This window comes from Dama dama, chromosome 25 (assembly GCF_033118175.1).
Source record: "Dama dama isolate Ldn47 chromosome 25, ASM3311817v1, whole genome shotgun sequence".
In the NCBI taxonomy this organism is placed as follows: domain Eukaryota; kingdom Metazoa; phylum Chordata; class Mammalia; order Artiodactyla; family Cervidae; genus Dama; species Dama dama.
This window is the reverse complement of record NC_083705.1, coordinates 15,228,730-15,245,047: the sequence shown is the minus strand read 5'-3', so window position 1 is coordinate 15,245,047 and position 16,318 is coordinate 15,228,730. Positions and strand designations below refer to the sequence as shown.

Below are 16,318 nucleotides of genomic sequence, written 5' to 3'. Positions count from 1 at the left end.
CATCTCATATAGATATAACACTAAAGAAATAAAAAAGATTTTTTCCTTTGTGATGAGAAATCTTAGGATATACTCTCTTAACTTTCACTTATAATGTACAGCAGTATTAATTATCTTTATCATGGTGTACATCACATCCCTAGTACTTATTTATCTTATAACTGGAAGTCAGTACCATTTGACTGCCTTCATCTAATTCTACCTTCCCCACTCCCATTTCCACTATTTTATGGAGTAAAAAATAGCACACCAACTTCAAACTCTTATACTCATTCTGGTATTGAGGACCAGGATGAGCTGTCTACTTCAATGGCTAATCCCACTGCGCACCTGCCTGACGAGTGGCTCAGCCAAGTATATGTAATAAATGAGCGGCAATGAAATAGGGCCGTGCCTAAAGCAAACAAATTCTAAAAAAACAAGAAAACACACATAAAACCTGTCCTCACTGATGGAAGACACTAGCGAATATAAACCCTGCTTTATGCAACTAAACTAAGAGATGCAGCAAACAGATCCTGGAGAAAAAGAGAGCAACAGGACCAGTAAGTTCTAAATGTTGTATTTACCTGTGGCATGAACTGAATTTAGGATGGCCTCTCGGTATGCCACCTGCAGGGGCCCGAGATAGGTTTCTAGTCCGTATTCCCTCTTGATTCGGTCATGAATAATTTCAATATGTAACTCCCCCATGCCACAAAGGATAGTCTGGATAAAAGAGGAAGAAAACAAAACAAAGGTCAAGGAAAAACTGTTTATCACAAAACACTAAATACACGTATGGTATCAATACATTTTATTTCCCATTACTTACAAACAAAATGTCTCCTGTAAACTTTTTTTGGCTCCTACATCAAAACACTGTTTTTAACTTCTCTGAGTATAATAATAAATCAATTAAAAGTGAATCACAAGGGGTGGTCCAGTGGCTAAGATTCTACAATCCCAATGCAGGGGGCCTGGGTTTGATCACTGGTCGGGTAACTAGTCAGTGCTCATGCCGCAATGAAGATCCCATGTGCCACAACTAAGAGCCAGTGCAGTCAGCCTCTTACTCTGTGATAGTTGGGTTATTAGCTGGCCAAGTGGCATTCTAACCAGAACCATGCTTCCCAACCACAAAGCTAAGTTCTGGCCAATGGAACATAAGTATCAATGATGTTGTCAGCTTCTAGGTTATGTCTTTAAGGATAAATAAAACCATTCTCTTAATGAAGATGTAGATAACTATCTTGAAATGTGAATGAGGGCAACAGCTTGTGAATGAGGGAAATAACCCCTCTCCCACACACTCCCAATCACATGGCTATTTCCCAATCATCCTGGACACCTTAACCTTACAGTTTTGTGGGCAGTCAAAACTACTAGAGTAGCTTGAACCTTCAAGTGACAGAGAAACTGACTTTTATCTTTTCTGAACCAATGTCATTTTGGGTCCTTGTTAGAACAGCCAAATTTGCATTAAAACATTAAAAAAAAAAAAACCCAAAAAACAAAATAACACAAAAACAGTTACTCCTGAAGGTCTTTGTGTATGGGAGAGTACAGTGCAAGTAATCCTATTTGCCCCATTTTATTCATATACCATCTGTATAGTGAAGAATTAATTTTAACCCCAAAAGAGATCTGGCCCCTGCCTTCAGCTACTGGAAAGTTATCTCTAGGCCAAAATGCTCCCTGATAGAAGTGTCTTTGCTTGTCTGGCGCCTTTGCCCGCCAGACAGTCTAACAATGTGACTTATGAAACAGGCTTTGGAATAGCCATACCCATTCACAACCTAGAGGGTGAAGGTAGTAGCCCAAACCTACAGGGGACACGAGAGATTAAATGTCAGCCACATAGGCAGTATGTGATTATGTTCCAACAAAATCTCTGGACACCGAAGGCTTAGGTGAGCTTCCCTGGCTGGCAGTACTCCGCAGAGTCAAGATGAAGAAAGCTTTGCATTTAGAACTCTCCCAGACTTTGCCCTGTGTGTCTCTTCCTTGGCTGTTTCTGATTTGTTTCCTTTCAGTATAAAAAAAACTGTAAGAAACAACAACAAAAGACTATTTGGTGTATGACTGTGATACTTTAATATAAAGGTAAAAAACTAAATTATTTGGAAAGAAGCAAGTTGTTGAATAATACAAATAGAACGACTTGCTATGTGTCTGTATATATATATTTAGAAATATGTATATACATATTCTATGTTTTATAACAGCACAGCAGAAAAAACGGATGTTTGGAAAAGTGTGAAAGGCTATTCACTGATTATCTGTCTAGAACAGGATGGAAAGACTGAAGGGAGACTTTAATTCTTTCCTTTGTCCACTTGCATGTTATCTGCTATTTTTAAAAATATATGTATTGGTGGTTTTTAAATAAAAAGTTTCTATTGCAATTGCTGTTGCAGCCTTCAGAATCAATTAAATTAAGCTGCTACATCATTTAGTTGGCATTTAGGAAAAAAAAGTACTCCACATTTTTCAGATTAACTAAAATGAGTTTATCCTTTTTACAGGCAAATTTATAATCTTTTAAAGGACCTTTTTCTCGATATTTTACATAAACTCTACTCTGCCTCCCTGAAAAGACGACGTAGAATGAACATGCGTTCTCCCACTGTACCGTAACACACACAGTGCGGTCCTGTGCCCACTCTAGACACTGCTTCCCACACTGTTGGCCGCGGTCTGTCACTTCTCACCCATGCTATGTGTGTTATCATCACTGAAAGTATCTGTGCATCCTCCCTTTAGTAAACTGTTTCTGTAAGTTTTAGCATAAGAGGTTCAAAGTGTTGTCTTGGGGTTGAAAGATTTATTTCAAAATTTCACAAAAGGCTGTGTTCTGGAAGATAAAAATGTTGGAGTAGTTTATATATAAGTAAGGTATAATCATGCTGAGGAATTAAGAATTTAGCTTGACAGTAAAAATAATAATCAGAAATTTATACTATGAGAGCCAAAGTAGAAGGCCTTTTCTTCTGGGTGCATGGACAAATCAATGTTTTAGACAAATGGACTTAAACCCTCCTGCACACAAACATTATTATTCAAAGATTTAGGAAATCAAATAATAATATGCATACTTGTCCAGAATCAGGATCTAGCTTCACTTTCAAACTGGGATCTTCACGCTGAAGGCATTTCAATGCATGATCCAAATCTAGAGGATAAACAATAACTGTTACCTTTACATTTTATTTTTTAAGATAAAGTACTACAATAACAGTTATTTCACATGGCCAGAATGTTTTGTAAAGAATTAAAAAAAGTGACAAGACAGTGTTGGGAGGTTACTTGAGATTGAGTGACCTGGAAAGACCTGTCCAGGATGATTTAGATAAAGACATAAACCAAAAAGAATGATGTCGTAAGTAAATCCCACAGAAAAAGAATTCCAAATAGAGGAAATGGCTGTGCAAGGAATGGTTTCTATGGAAGAAACAAGAAGGCCAGTGTAGCTGGATACTGGTATACAAAAGAAAGAGTAGCATCAGATGAGGGAGATGTGTGATGAGATCAATCACATCATGCAACGTTTGGAGGCCATGGTGAAGTCTGGATTTACACTTGGAAGCCACTGAAAGGTTTTACATGGGACAGTAACATCATCTGATTATACTCTGCAAAGGTTAAGAAGCTAACAAAAAAGCCTTCAGAAACAAATACGAAAGAAGCTAAATTATATCATGAATAAAGAGATGCTAATGTGCCTACTCTACAATGAATGATCACACCAAAGAAGAATACAGCTGACCCTTGAATAACATGGATTTGATGTGGGTCTTCTTATATACAGAATCAGATATGGAGGAACCAACTATAGGGAGTGCCAACTATAACTTCAACATTCAGAAAACTAAGATCATGGCATCTGGTCCCATCACTTCATGGCAAATAGATGGGGAAACAATGGAAACAGTGACAGACTTTATTTTCTTGGGCTCCAAAATCAGATGGTGACTGCAGCCATGAAATTAGAAGACACTTGCTCCTTGGAAGAAAAGCTATGCCCAACCTAGACAGCATAATATTAAAAAGCAGAGACATTACTTTGCCAACAAAGGTCCATCTAGTCAAAGCTATGGTTTTTCCAGTAGTCATGTATGGATGTGAGAGTTGGACTATAGAGAAAGCTGAGCACCAAAGAATCGATGCTTTTGAACAGTGGTGTTGGAGAGGACACTTGAGAGTCCCATGCGTGGCAAGGAGATAAACCAGTCCATCCTAAAGGAAATCAGTCCTGAATATCCATTGGAAGGACTGATGCTGAAGCTGAAACTCCAATACTTTGGCCACCTGATATGAAGAACTCACTCACTGGAAAAGACCCTGATGCTGGGAATGATGGAAAGCAGGAGGAGAAGGGGACAACAGAGGATGAGATGGTTGGATGGAATCACAATTCGATGGACAGGAGTTTGGGCAAGCTCCAGGAGTTGGTGATGAACAGGGAAGCCTGATGTGCTGCAGTCCATGGGGTCACAAACAGTTGGACATGACTGAGCAACTAAACTGAAATGCTGAACTCAATGACATAAAATGACATAAAAAACCTTTTGAAGTGAAATGTAACTATTTTATCTAAATTTTCAGAGCACTAATTAATTGATGCAGCAAGATTATTTGTACCTGGCTGCTTAGCCATTGATGGAGGTTCTATGGTACAGAAGAAAACAGGTTCTGGAATCTCCACGCCAGCCAATAAAAGCCTCTCTGCTTCACCGTTTTCTTTCTGCTTCTTTTCTCCCTCCCTTTTGGCTCGACGAGATGCAGCCAATGCACTGGACTTTGATGAGACAATGGTGTCTCCGGTAGCAGTCTGCAAGCAAACAAGATGCGTGAACACAACAGGCAAGCACTCAGCTTCCACCAAAACCACGGAAACCAAAGAAAAATTTAATGTAGCACTTTCTCTTCATCAAAACCTAAAAGAGACAAATTCACTAAGCTTATTATAACTGTACATTCATAAAGCTAATTTAACTTATAGATTAATTCTATCCAAAACACGGCTGTAGTAAAATCTAACAATAAACACTCCCGGAGGAGGACAACAATAAAACACACATACACACAAAAAATACATTTAAAATTCATCTGGCGAATCAAATTTATCTTTGAGTAAAAGAGACAAAAGTTCCTGCCCTTACAAGACTTCATTGGGAAAATATCTTCACTTTTTACATAATCAGTTATAAAGTTAAATTTTCTGAAGTTACCAAGATAGGAAAATACCTAATGAGAATAACACTATCTAATATAAATGTAAACCATAAGTATGTATCCATAAATAATATATTTATTTTACTTGGATTTGAAATTTATATGAAGACAATCCATAGTGTTTATAGCGTTCCATAATTTATTTTTCTATTAAATATTTGAGATTTGACTATGTTGATGAATGTACTACAATATTCATTATTCCACTTTTGGATTATTTACGGGTTTTTGCTATGATAAAATACGCACTTTTAATTAAACATTTAAGCTGTGATTTCCTACAGAAACCATTTGGTCACTTACATGTTTAAGCCCAACAGTCAAAGCAATGTTACCAGCAGTCAGTAAAGGGATTTCTATGTGTTGGTCAGCAAATGGCAAAAGCAGACGACTTATCCTCTCCCTGTAAAACCACGGTTCATATTAGTAAAAGTACAAAGAAATGAGCTCAGAAATGAGGAGCTTTAGAAAATAACCTAGGCTTCTACTTACGTGCAGTTTCCATTAATATTATGGATGGCCGTTTGGGGTTTTAACATGCCTGAGTATATGCGCATAAAAACCAGGGGGCCTCGCTGCTTGTCATGGAGGACTTTAAATGCCAGGGCACACAAGTCACCCTTATACCACTGCCTAGAAATTAAGGAGAAATTCCAGAAAAGCCTTTAAATTATGCCTCCTATATATCTACATAGGTAAGGTCAGAATTACTTCATAAACTTTACCTTCATGTCCTCCAAAGATGACTCTTATCTTCTAATTTAGCAACCCAGGACAATTAAATAATGTATTACGTACCTCTGTTCCTCCACTGGACTATACTACTTATTGGAGATCTTACCATAATGCTTCAAAACTGGAAAAAACCAAACAAACAAAAAAAGATTCTCTTCCAAATATTACCTCTATTAGCAAATAATCCTTGCCGAGACATCCCTCCTCAAAAACTACACCTAGGAATATCACACCACTTCCTAAAACCCCGTAAAGGATAAACAAGAAGATACTTTTCAATTACTGCTTTCACGCTCTCCTCCCACTTCTTCTTCAGCTGCATAGCCATATAAATCTACACTATAAACTTGAACTTGTTTACAACACCAACACTTACAGAATGATGTCCTTTAAACTGGTATTCACTGAGAGGTTTCAGAAAGTTTGAATTTGTCTCAAATTGCCAAATTTTGTGCATAGGTACATTTTTCTGAAGAAAAAGCTCCATATTTTCACTAGTTTCAAAGGGGTCCATGACTCAGGAGATGAGACACTTCTATTATTGAGCTTCTCTAATCTTATTCCTATTCTCTCCAAATTTTATTTAACAAGTCCTTATATAGAGAGTTGATCATATACTGGGCACTGTTCTTTGTGCTTTATAAATATTAGCTCATTTATTCTAGTGTCAACCTTATGAGATAAATCCCATTTTCTGCATTTTACAGATAAGAGGTTAAGCAACTTGGAAGACCTGAGATTTAAATTCAAGTAGTACACAGTCCATGCTCATCATCACATTGCCATAATGCCTCTCCAATAGAGAGAGATGAGAAGTGACTCAGATTCCAGTTAACAGGATTAAAGTCCACCTCTGTCTGCCATTATGCACAAAGCTCACTTAGATTTTAGAGGATTTTTAACCAAGGACAAAGCTGTTAGGCACAAGAGGAGTAAAACAACAAATCTTTCTGTACGGTCACAAAATATTTTGAGCTTATGAAAAATCTTGAAATCCAGAATAAATATATCTATAGCATATTTATCAAACACCCCCAGTATACTACTTCTTTTTTTCAGACTAAGATGGAAGGGTCAACACTTATACTTTTACACAACAAAGAAGTCACACATTCTTAGCTCCATCTTAAAGACAGCAGGTTACAAGAGATAATGACAAACATCCCTTTCAAGTAAAAATTACAATGACTCTATATTATATTGTTTAGAATAATATTCTTCATCAATATTATTCAAAAATTGTGATTCAACTACCACTTTTGAAAAATAAGACCTATCTGTCTACCTCTCTTTTCAAGCCTGTAAAATTTTAATCTATGTACTTTTATACTTACAGAAATTCACAGTTGCGTTCTTCAGGTGAAGGCAAGTACAGAGTAATAGCATCTAATAAGGGCTGGACCCCTTTGTTTTTCAGGGCACTCCCACAAAGCACCGGCACTGCGGTCTGAGCCAGTGTCACTCTGTGTATTGCGGTTTGTAGCTATAAAGCAGAGACATAAATGTTTTATGTGTAGTATTTTGGTCTCCACCAAAATATCTCAGAATCAGATGATTTTTCTAACCAACCATGTAAAATATCACTCCTCAGCACACTACCATCATTCTTTTTATGGCCTTATTCTATTTTTCACTGTAAATAACATTAATCACTCTCTGGTATATTAAATATATATTTAGTTTACTGTCTGTCCCCCCATCCACTAGAATGTAAAATCTATATAAGCATTATAGCAAATCCCATAAAACACCACTAAATCATCAAAAACTACTAAAATAAAGTAGTTGAATAAAAACACTTCTTGAAAAAGTTAATTACTTGTGATTTAACCTTGATAGTCTACTTGTTAGAAATTAGAAATATGAATTTCAGTTTCTTCAAATGAATTAAATTCACATTAAATAAAATCCAAGGCAAAATGAGGTGTACCAAAGCTAGAAACAACTTTTAAAAGATCACAAAAATCAAGAAAAGCTTAGATGTGTTTGCAAGCTATTGATAAGAGGAATGGTGGGTCAACTTCATTTTATATTATAAGCTCTTTGAAAACAGAAATCATATTATGTGACTATAGGGTATAGTAAATATCACATCTAACCATTCAAATACTAAACAAGAAAAAAACTCAAACTTATAGCATTTCATGCAAAAGAAAAAAATTTTTTACACCTCTAATTTCAAATGGCTCAAAATTAATCTACAGATCTTGTGTTTTTCGTTAATTCTTTCCATGAAAAATAACCAAGCCAATTTGCTGGGCTCATCTTGAAGTCAACTTAAAACACATTACCACTTAAAACACTGTTCATGGGAGAAGGTTCCTGTCAGAAAAAACCAAAAAGACCTTGAATAAATCTGTCATAATTCAAATACAATTCTCTGGTTTGATGTATTTCATAAGAAAGCCAGAAAGAAAAAAAAAAACCTGGGAAGATCTAGAATAAGTTTCCACTAACAATTAAAACAGATTAAAAAAAAAATGTTCTGAGAAAAATGACCATTATAGTAGTCTGAAAAATCAGTAAATTAAAAAAAAAAAAAAGAAAAGTTTCCATCTGTGATTTTCCTACTACTACTTAGTGAAATGATCACAGTGAAGGGAAAAGGATGCAGAAAATGAACAATGTTCTCTAATTTTTAACAGTGTTCTAATTTTTAAGTCGGCATTTTCTAATAACATCCAAAGTTGAAAAAAAAATCTACAACAGTCATCAAACCACATCCAAATAGTAAAACTTGGTCAGAAGTAAATGATTAATACAATTTACCTTTTTGGCTGGTAGCAAATCAAAATTCTCACTAAATTCTCCTAAAACCAAGTCAGCAAATTCATCATCCAAATCTGCAACCTGTAAGGAAAGGCTTTAGTTCTATAACTTGCATTCATTATTACAACTATAGGTCTACACACCATAAACATCCATTACCCACATATTTCAAGACAGTTACACAATCCAACTTATCCAGGCTAAGGAACTCATCACATCTTCTAGAGATTTTCTTTCAAAGGAAAGAGACTGAAAACTGAAGATATGATCTCATGAGTTTCCTAAACTCACGGGAAGCCAGAGCCTTTTGATAAAGCACCTCAATACAGTACCACCTACTCAGAGTACTCAAGAGGAATAAGAGAAAATTTACAGCTGATAGCCAAAGATAACACACACAATGGACTGCTGCTTTAAAACAGATCTGGAGGGGACGTCCCTGGCAGTCCAGTGGTAAGAACTCTGTTATTACAATCCAGGGGGCATGGGTTTGATCCCTGGTTGGGGAAATAATATACCACATGCTATGCCGTGTGACCAAAATAAGTAAATTAATAAATAGATTTGGGGTCTTAGTTCATAAGAAAAGTTTCATTTGGTAATCCTCTAATATTTTGAATGTTCATCATATCTCCTAAGTAAAAGAACACATCCTGTTTATAATTCTTCACTGAGGGAATACATTTAAGTTGAGAGGGTCATGGTATCATTTCAATAATAAAAACATAAATAATCTCATTCATATTTGTTCCTAATCATTTGCCTATGTGACAGGAGAAATCAGCTGATAATAAAATTAACAAAAGAGTTTCAATGAGAGGCCTCCGCACTGCAACAAAGAGTGGTCCCCTGCTCACCCAACTAGAGAAAGCCTGCATGCAACAACGAAGACGCAGTGCCGGCAAACACAGATTTAAAAAAAGAAAAGAGAAAAGTTATGTCACTTCTCTCTCTCTCGGTTACCTGTGGAGATAATACTAGGACTTATCCCACGAGACTACTGTGAAATTTAAATAACCAATTCAAACTATGCTTCCAGAACATATAGTAAGTATACAATATTCTTTCATTGCTGTTCACCTTTGGAACACATGAAGTTGATTCTAGTTGCACTAATCTTATTCTCTAATTAAAAAGTTTTTAACTGTGGTAAAATATAACAAACATAAAATTACCATCTTAACCATCTCTAAGTGAATAGTGTTAAGTATATTCCACACTGTCATAAAACTAACCTCCATAACATTTTCATGTCACAAAACCAAAACTCTATATCCATGAAACAAACTTTTTCTCATTCTCCCTTCCCCCCAGCTTCCTGTCTCTATAACACTGAGGACTCTAGATACTTCATATAAGTGATATTCTACAGTATTTGTCTTTTGTGATTGGCTTATTTCAATTAGCATAATGGCATCAAAGTTCATCCATGTTGTAGCATATGTCAGAAGTTCCTTATTAAGGCTGAATAATATTCCACTGTTTATACAGTACATTTTATCCACTCATCTGCTGAAGAATACTTGGATTGCTCCCACTTTTTGGCTGTGAGAAAAATGCTGATATGAAGAAGGATGTACAAGTAGCTCAAGATCTTGCTTTCAATTTGTTTGGACATATACCCAGAAGTGGAATTGCTAAATCATATGGTAATTCTATTTTCAATTTTCGGAGGAACCACAATACTGTTTTCCATAGTAGTTGCATCATTTTCATTTCCCAAACAGTACACAAGGGTTACAATTTCTCCCAATTCTTGCCAACTCTTCCTCTTATTATCTTTTTCTTCTTCCCTTTTTTTTTTTGATCGTAGCTATCCTAGCTGGTGTGATATGCTGTTATTCTCTAATTCTATACATATATACGTATTCCTTGTAATGAATACTTTATTACTATCTACTGATAATCGTCTCAAATTCTCCTTATTTTCATTATATACTACCATGTTCTGGAGCATTGAGAGATATACATGCAAATGTAATTTGGCTCCTCAACTGTATTACAAAATCCTTCTTAGGATTATTGATAGGTAGAGGTGTGTGTGTGGGTGTGTGTGTGTGTGTGTGTGTGTATGTACTGATAGGTAGAGAGGTGTGTGTATGTTTGTGTACTGATAGGCAGAGGGGTGTGTGTGTGTGTGTGTGTGTACTGACAGGTAGAGAGGTGTGTGTGTGTGTGTGTACTGACAGGTAGAGAGGTGTGTGTGTGTGTGTGTACTGACAGGTAGAGGTGTGTGTGTGTGTGTGTGTACTGACAGGTAGAGAGGTGTATGTGTGTACTGACAGGTAGAGGTGTGTGTGTGTGTGTTCTGATAGGTAGGGGTGTGTGTATGTGTGTGTGTACTGATAGGCAGAGGTGTGTGTGTATGTGTACTGACAGGTAGAGAGGTGTGTGTGTGTGTACTGATAGGCAGAGGTGTGTGTGTGTGTGTGTGTACTGACAGGTAGAGAGGTGTGTGTGTGTACTGATAGGTAGAGAGGTCTGTGTGTGTGTACTGATAGGCAGAGGTGTGTGTGTGTGTACTGACAGGTAAAGAGGTGTGTGTGTGTGTACTGACAGGTAAAGAGGTGTGTGTGTGTGTACTGACAGGTAGAGAGGTGTGTGTGTGTACTGACAGGTAGAGGTGTGTGTGTGTGTGTTCTGATAGGTAGAGAGGTGTGTGTGTGTACTGATAGGCAGAGGTGTGTGTGTGTATATGTGTGCTGATAGGTAGAGAGGTGTGTGTGTGTGTGTACTGATAGGTAAAGAGGTGTGTGTGTGTGTGTGTGTGTGTGTGTGTACTGATAGGTAGAGAGGTGTGTGTATGTTTGTGTACTGATAGGCAGAGGTGTGTGTGTGTGTGTATGTACTGATAGGCAGAAGTGTGTGTGTGTGTGTATACTGACAGGTAGAGAGGTGTGTGTGTACTGATAGGCAGAGGTGTGTGTGTGTACTGACAGGTAGAGAGGTGTGTGTGTATCTGTACTGATAGGTAGAGAGGTGTGTGTGTGTGTGTGTGTGTACTGACAGGTAGAGAGGTGTGTGTGTGTGTGTACTGACAGGTAGAGAGGTGTGTGTGTGTGTGTGTACTGACAGGCAGAGGTGTGTGTGTGTGTGTGCTGACAGGTAGAGAGGTGTGTGTGTGTGTACTGACAGGCAGAGGTGTGTGTGTGTGTACTGACAGGTAGAGAGGTGTGTGTGTGTGTGTACTGACAGGTAGAGGGGTGTGTGTGTGTGTACTGATAGGTAGAGAGGTGTGTGTGTGTGTGTGTGTACTGACAGGTAGAAAGGTGTGTGTGTGTATGTGTACTGACAGGTAGAGGGGTGTGTGTGTGTGTGTACTGACAGGCAGAGGTGTGTGTGTGTGTGTACTGACAGGTAGAGAGGTGTGTGTGTGTACCAACAGGTAGAGGTGTGGTGTGTGTGTGTGTACTGATAGGTAGAGAGGTGTGTGTGTGTACTGACAGGTAGAGAGGTGTGTGTGTGTGTACCAACAGGTAGAGGTGTGGTGTCTGTGTGTGTACTGATAGGTAGAGAGGTGTGTGTGTGTGTGTACTGACAGGTAGAGAGGTGTGTGTGTGTGTACCAACAGGTAGAGGTGTGGTGTGTGTGTGTGTGTACTGATAGGTAGAGAGGTGTGTGTGTGTGTGTGTACTGACAGGTAGAGAGGTGTGTGTGTGTGTACCAACAGGTAGAGGTGTGGTGTGTGTGTGTGTACTGATAGGTAGAGAGGTGTGTGTGTGTGTGTGTACTGACAGGTAGAGAGGTGTGTGTGTGTGTACCAACAGGTAGAGGTGTGGTGTGTGTGTGTGTACTGATAGGTAGAGAGGTGTGTGTGTGTGTACTGACAGGTAGAGAGGTGTGTGTGTGTGTGTGTGTGTGTACTGACAGGTAGAGAGGTGTGTGTGTGTGTGTGTGTGTACTGACAGGTAGAGAGGTGTGTGTGTGTGTGTGTGTACTGATAGGCAGAAGTGTGTGTGTGTATGTGTACTGACAGGTAGAGAGGTGTGTGTGTGTGTACCAACAGGTAGAGGTGTGGTGTGTGTGTGTGTACTGATAGGTAGAGAGGTGTGTGTGTGTGTGTGTGTGTGTACTGACAGGTAGAGAGGTGTGTGTGTGTGTACTGACAGGTAGAGAGGTGTGTGTGTGTGTGTGTGTACTGACAGGCAGAGGTGTGTGTGTGTGTGTGTGTGTGTACTGACAGGTAGAGAGGGGTGTGTGTGTGTACCGACAGGTAGAGGGGGGTGTGTGTGTGTGTGTGTACTGATAGGTAGAGAGGTGTGTGTGTGTGTGTGTGTGTGTACTGACAGGTAGAGAGGTGTGTGTACTGATAGGCAGAAGTGTGTGTGTGTATGTGTACTGACAGGTAGAGAGGTGTGTGTGTGTGTACTGATAGGCAGAGGTGTGGTGTGTGTGTGTGTACTGATAGGTAGAGAGGTGTGTGTGTGTGTGTGTACTGACAGGTAGAGAGGTGTGTGTGTGTGTGTACTGATAGGCAGAGGTGTGTGTGTGTATGTGTACTGACAGGTAGAGAGGTGTGTGTGTGTGTGTACTGACAGGTAGAGAGGTGTGTGTGTGTGTGTACTGACAGGCAGAGGGGTGTGTGTGTGTGTGTGTGTGTGTGTGTGTACTGACAGGTAGAGAGGTGTGTGTGTGTGTACTGACAGGCAGAAGTGTGTGTGTGTGTGTGTGTGTGTGTGTACTGAGAGGTAGAGAGGTGTGTGTGTGTGTGTGTGTGTGTGTGTGTGTACCAACAGGTAGAGGGGTGTGTGTGTGTGTACTGATAGGTAGAGAGGTGTGTGTGTGTGTGTGTGTACTGATAGGTAGAGGTGTGTGTGTGTGTGTACTGACAGGTAGAGAGGTGTGTGTGTGTGTATTGACAGGCAGAGACGGGTGTGTGTGTGTGTACCGACAGGTAGAGGGGGGTGTGTGTGTGTGTGTGTGTGTACTGATAGGTAGAGAGGTGTGTGTGTGTGTATGTGTACTGATAGGTAGAGAGGTGTGTGTGTGTGTGTACTGATAGGTAGAGAGGTGTGTGTGTGTGTGTACTGATAGGTAGAGAGGTGTGTGTGTGTGTGTGTGTACTGATAGGTAGAGGTGTGTGTGTGTGTGTGTACTGACAGGTAGAGAGGTGTGTGTGTGTGTGTATTGACAGGCAGAGAGGGGTGTGTGTGTGTGTACCGACAGGTAGAGGGGTGTGTGTGTGTGTGTGTGTACTGATAGGTAGAGAGGTGTGTGTGTGTATGTACTGATAGGCAGAGGTGTGTGTGTGTCTATGTGTACTGACAGGTAGAGAGGGGTGTGTGTGTGTGTGTGTGTGTGTGTGTGTGTGTGTGTGTACTGATAGGTAGAGGTGTGTGTGTGTGTATGTGTACTGATAGGTAGAGAGGTGTGTGTGTGTGTGTACTGATAGGTAGAGAGGTGTGTGTGTGTGTGTACTGATAGGTAGAGAGGTGTGTGTGTATGTATACTGATAGGTAGAGGTGTGTGTGTATGTATGTGTACTGATAGGCAGAGGTGTGTGTGTGTGCGCGCGTGCACCCTTAGTCACTCAGTCGTGTCTGACTCTTTGCAACTCCACTAACTGTAGTCCGCCAGGCACCTCTGTCCATGGGGATTCTCCAGTCAAGGTTCAAACCCAGGTCTCCCGCATTGCAGGCAGATTCTTTACCAGCTCAGCTACCAGGGAAGCCCCATTTCATTTAAGTAAAATTCAAAAACATGGAAAATGAGGTATATATCTGTAGTAAACTATCAAGTAAAGCAAACGAAAGACAAACACTGCAATCAAGATGGTGGTGGGGGGGTAGATGATTAGTGGGAGGGAGAGAGAACAGGAAGTAGCACACAGAGATTCAAGACTATTGCCAATATTCTACTTCTTAAGCTGGGAGGTGATTACACTGGTGTTCCCAGTATTATACTTTATATATTCTATATGTAAATTTAGATGAAATGTCACAGTAAACATTTTTTAAAGTTTCTAAATATTTAAGCAATTTTAAGCTCAAAGTATTTACTTTACTTGTTCAATTAAGGCATTCCTTGCTTCCGTTGTTTCTTTCAGCAATTTAGGATCACTTGTTTCCAAGAGGGGTTTTCTCTCAAAGTCTTTTCCATCATCTGAATTGGGATTCCAAAGAAGTTTTTCTTTACCTACTACATCCACCACTCCTTTGAAAGCTTTGCCTTCACCAATTGGTAACTATAAGTGAGAGTGAGACAAACATTAAATGATCATTAGAACTCAATTAAAACTATACTGGTGATAAAACTTCCCCCACTCACTCCCAAATGTCTCTTATCATCATCATCATAATCTAAATCTATTTTTACTTATATCCTAACTTCTTCCAAAAGGATTTGAGATAGCTTCAAAAATGTATATAATAATACCACAATAAACCGATAAGGAAACTAAGAAGGATCTGTTCAGATTAATTAAACCAAATATTAATCAACCAACCTGTAAAAGCAAAGGTTTTGCCTTCAACTTCTCTCTGATGCTTTCAACTGCATAGTTAAAACTGTAAAATAATTTTAAATGTTAAGATTCTTAAAATAGGATTTAAGAACCTAACCCTATTATAACCCTAAATTGCTCATGTTTACCATTTAACATTTTTCCACAGGACATTTTGTCTAATCTTTTAATGGTAATTTCCCTGGAGAAGGGAATGGCAACCCACTCCAGTACTCTTGCCTGGAGAATTCCATGGACAGAGGAGCCTGGTAGGCTACAATCCATGGGATCACAAAGACTCGGACACGACTAAGTGATTAACACTTTCACTTTTCAGATAAAAGTGATTGAGAATCTATCATAATTCTGCCACACATGCATTTAGGGTATTTTATTATTGTGAGCTTTGTTTAACTAAAGTTTGAGGTTAAGGTTAAATGAATTGATCAAAGTCACACATAATAAACTGGAGTTAAGATTCAAATGCAAGATTTATGATTACAAGTCAAAGATTCTTCTAACAAATATCAATACATTTGTTATCACACATGACTACCCACTTTCTTCCAAGAGCCAGACTAATTTTTCTACACTTTTATCTCAGGCATTCTTCATATCATATGCTATACTGTTCATTTTTGTGCTAACACTAGGGCTGGCTACCTACGAAACTCATGCCATCTTTGGCATGTGGGCTGATTCATACACACATGCAGATCATTCTGGTCCCGATGTCTTTAAGCAGCAACCTAGTATCCAGTATCTCCCTCCCATCACTACAGGTTCTGTCAGTCAGTACAGGCAGTATCCTATCAATCTCAAGGAACTCCAAACAGAAAATGGTCAGAACTTTAGTCTAGCACATTTTGAAGGTTGCTGTGCTTTACTAATCAAGACACAAGTCCTTTAAACCAGCAGCCTTAGAATTACTATGCAGAGTTACAGACACACGGAGCATACCTGTGTGGTATTAGAAGAGACACGGTTTATTACTGTCACTCTCATACCACAGATCAGGATTGCTCCCTTTAACATTTCCCCAGAATCATAAGAATTCCTAACTCTCGCCCTTTCACATTTTCTCCAAATCCTTCATACATTCTTGACTGTCCTGAGTTCTGTTCTCAGAATAACGTGTCCATTTAGGATTACCAC

At 38.9% G+C, this 16,318-nt stretch overlaps 1 protein-coding gene across 2 annotated transcripts in view; it reads right to left on the bottom strand.

The window, feature by feature from the left end:
* Positions 1 to 16,318, bottom strand: part of GFM2 (GTP dependent ribosome recycling factor mitochondrial 2) — a 51,439-nt gene that overhangs the window by 14,194 nt on the left and 20,927 nt on the right. For both annotated transcript variants that reach the window (XM_061129525.1, XM_061129526.1), the window contains 9 exons: positions 15,167 to 15,227; positions 14,726 to 14,905; positions 8,722 to 8,802; positions 7,287 to 7,435; positions 5,710 to 5,850; positions 5,521 to 5,620; positions 4,624 to 4,813; positions 3,078 to 3,154; positions 570 to 708 (listed from right to left, as the gene is read on the bottom strand). In XM_061129525.1, the coding sequence (XP_060985508.1) occupies positions 570 to 708; positions 3,078 to 3,154; positions 4,624 to 4,813; positions 5,521 to 5,620; positions 5,710 to 5,850; positions 7,287 to 7,435; positions 8,722 to 8,802; positions 14,726 to 14,905; positions 15,167 to 15,227 (1,118 nt within the window). The remainder of the gene's footprint in view (positions 1 to 569; positions 709 to 3,077; positions 3,155 to 4,623; positions 4,814 to 5,520; positions 5,621 to 5,709; positions 5,851 to 7,286; positions 7,436 to 8,721; positions 8,803 to 14,725; positions 14,906 to 15,166; positions 15,228 to 16,318) is intronic.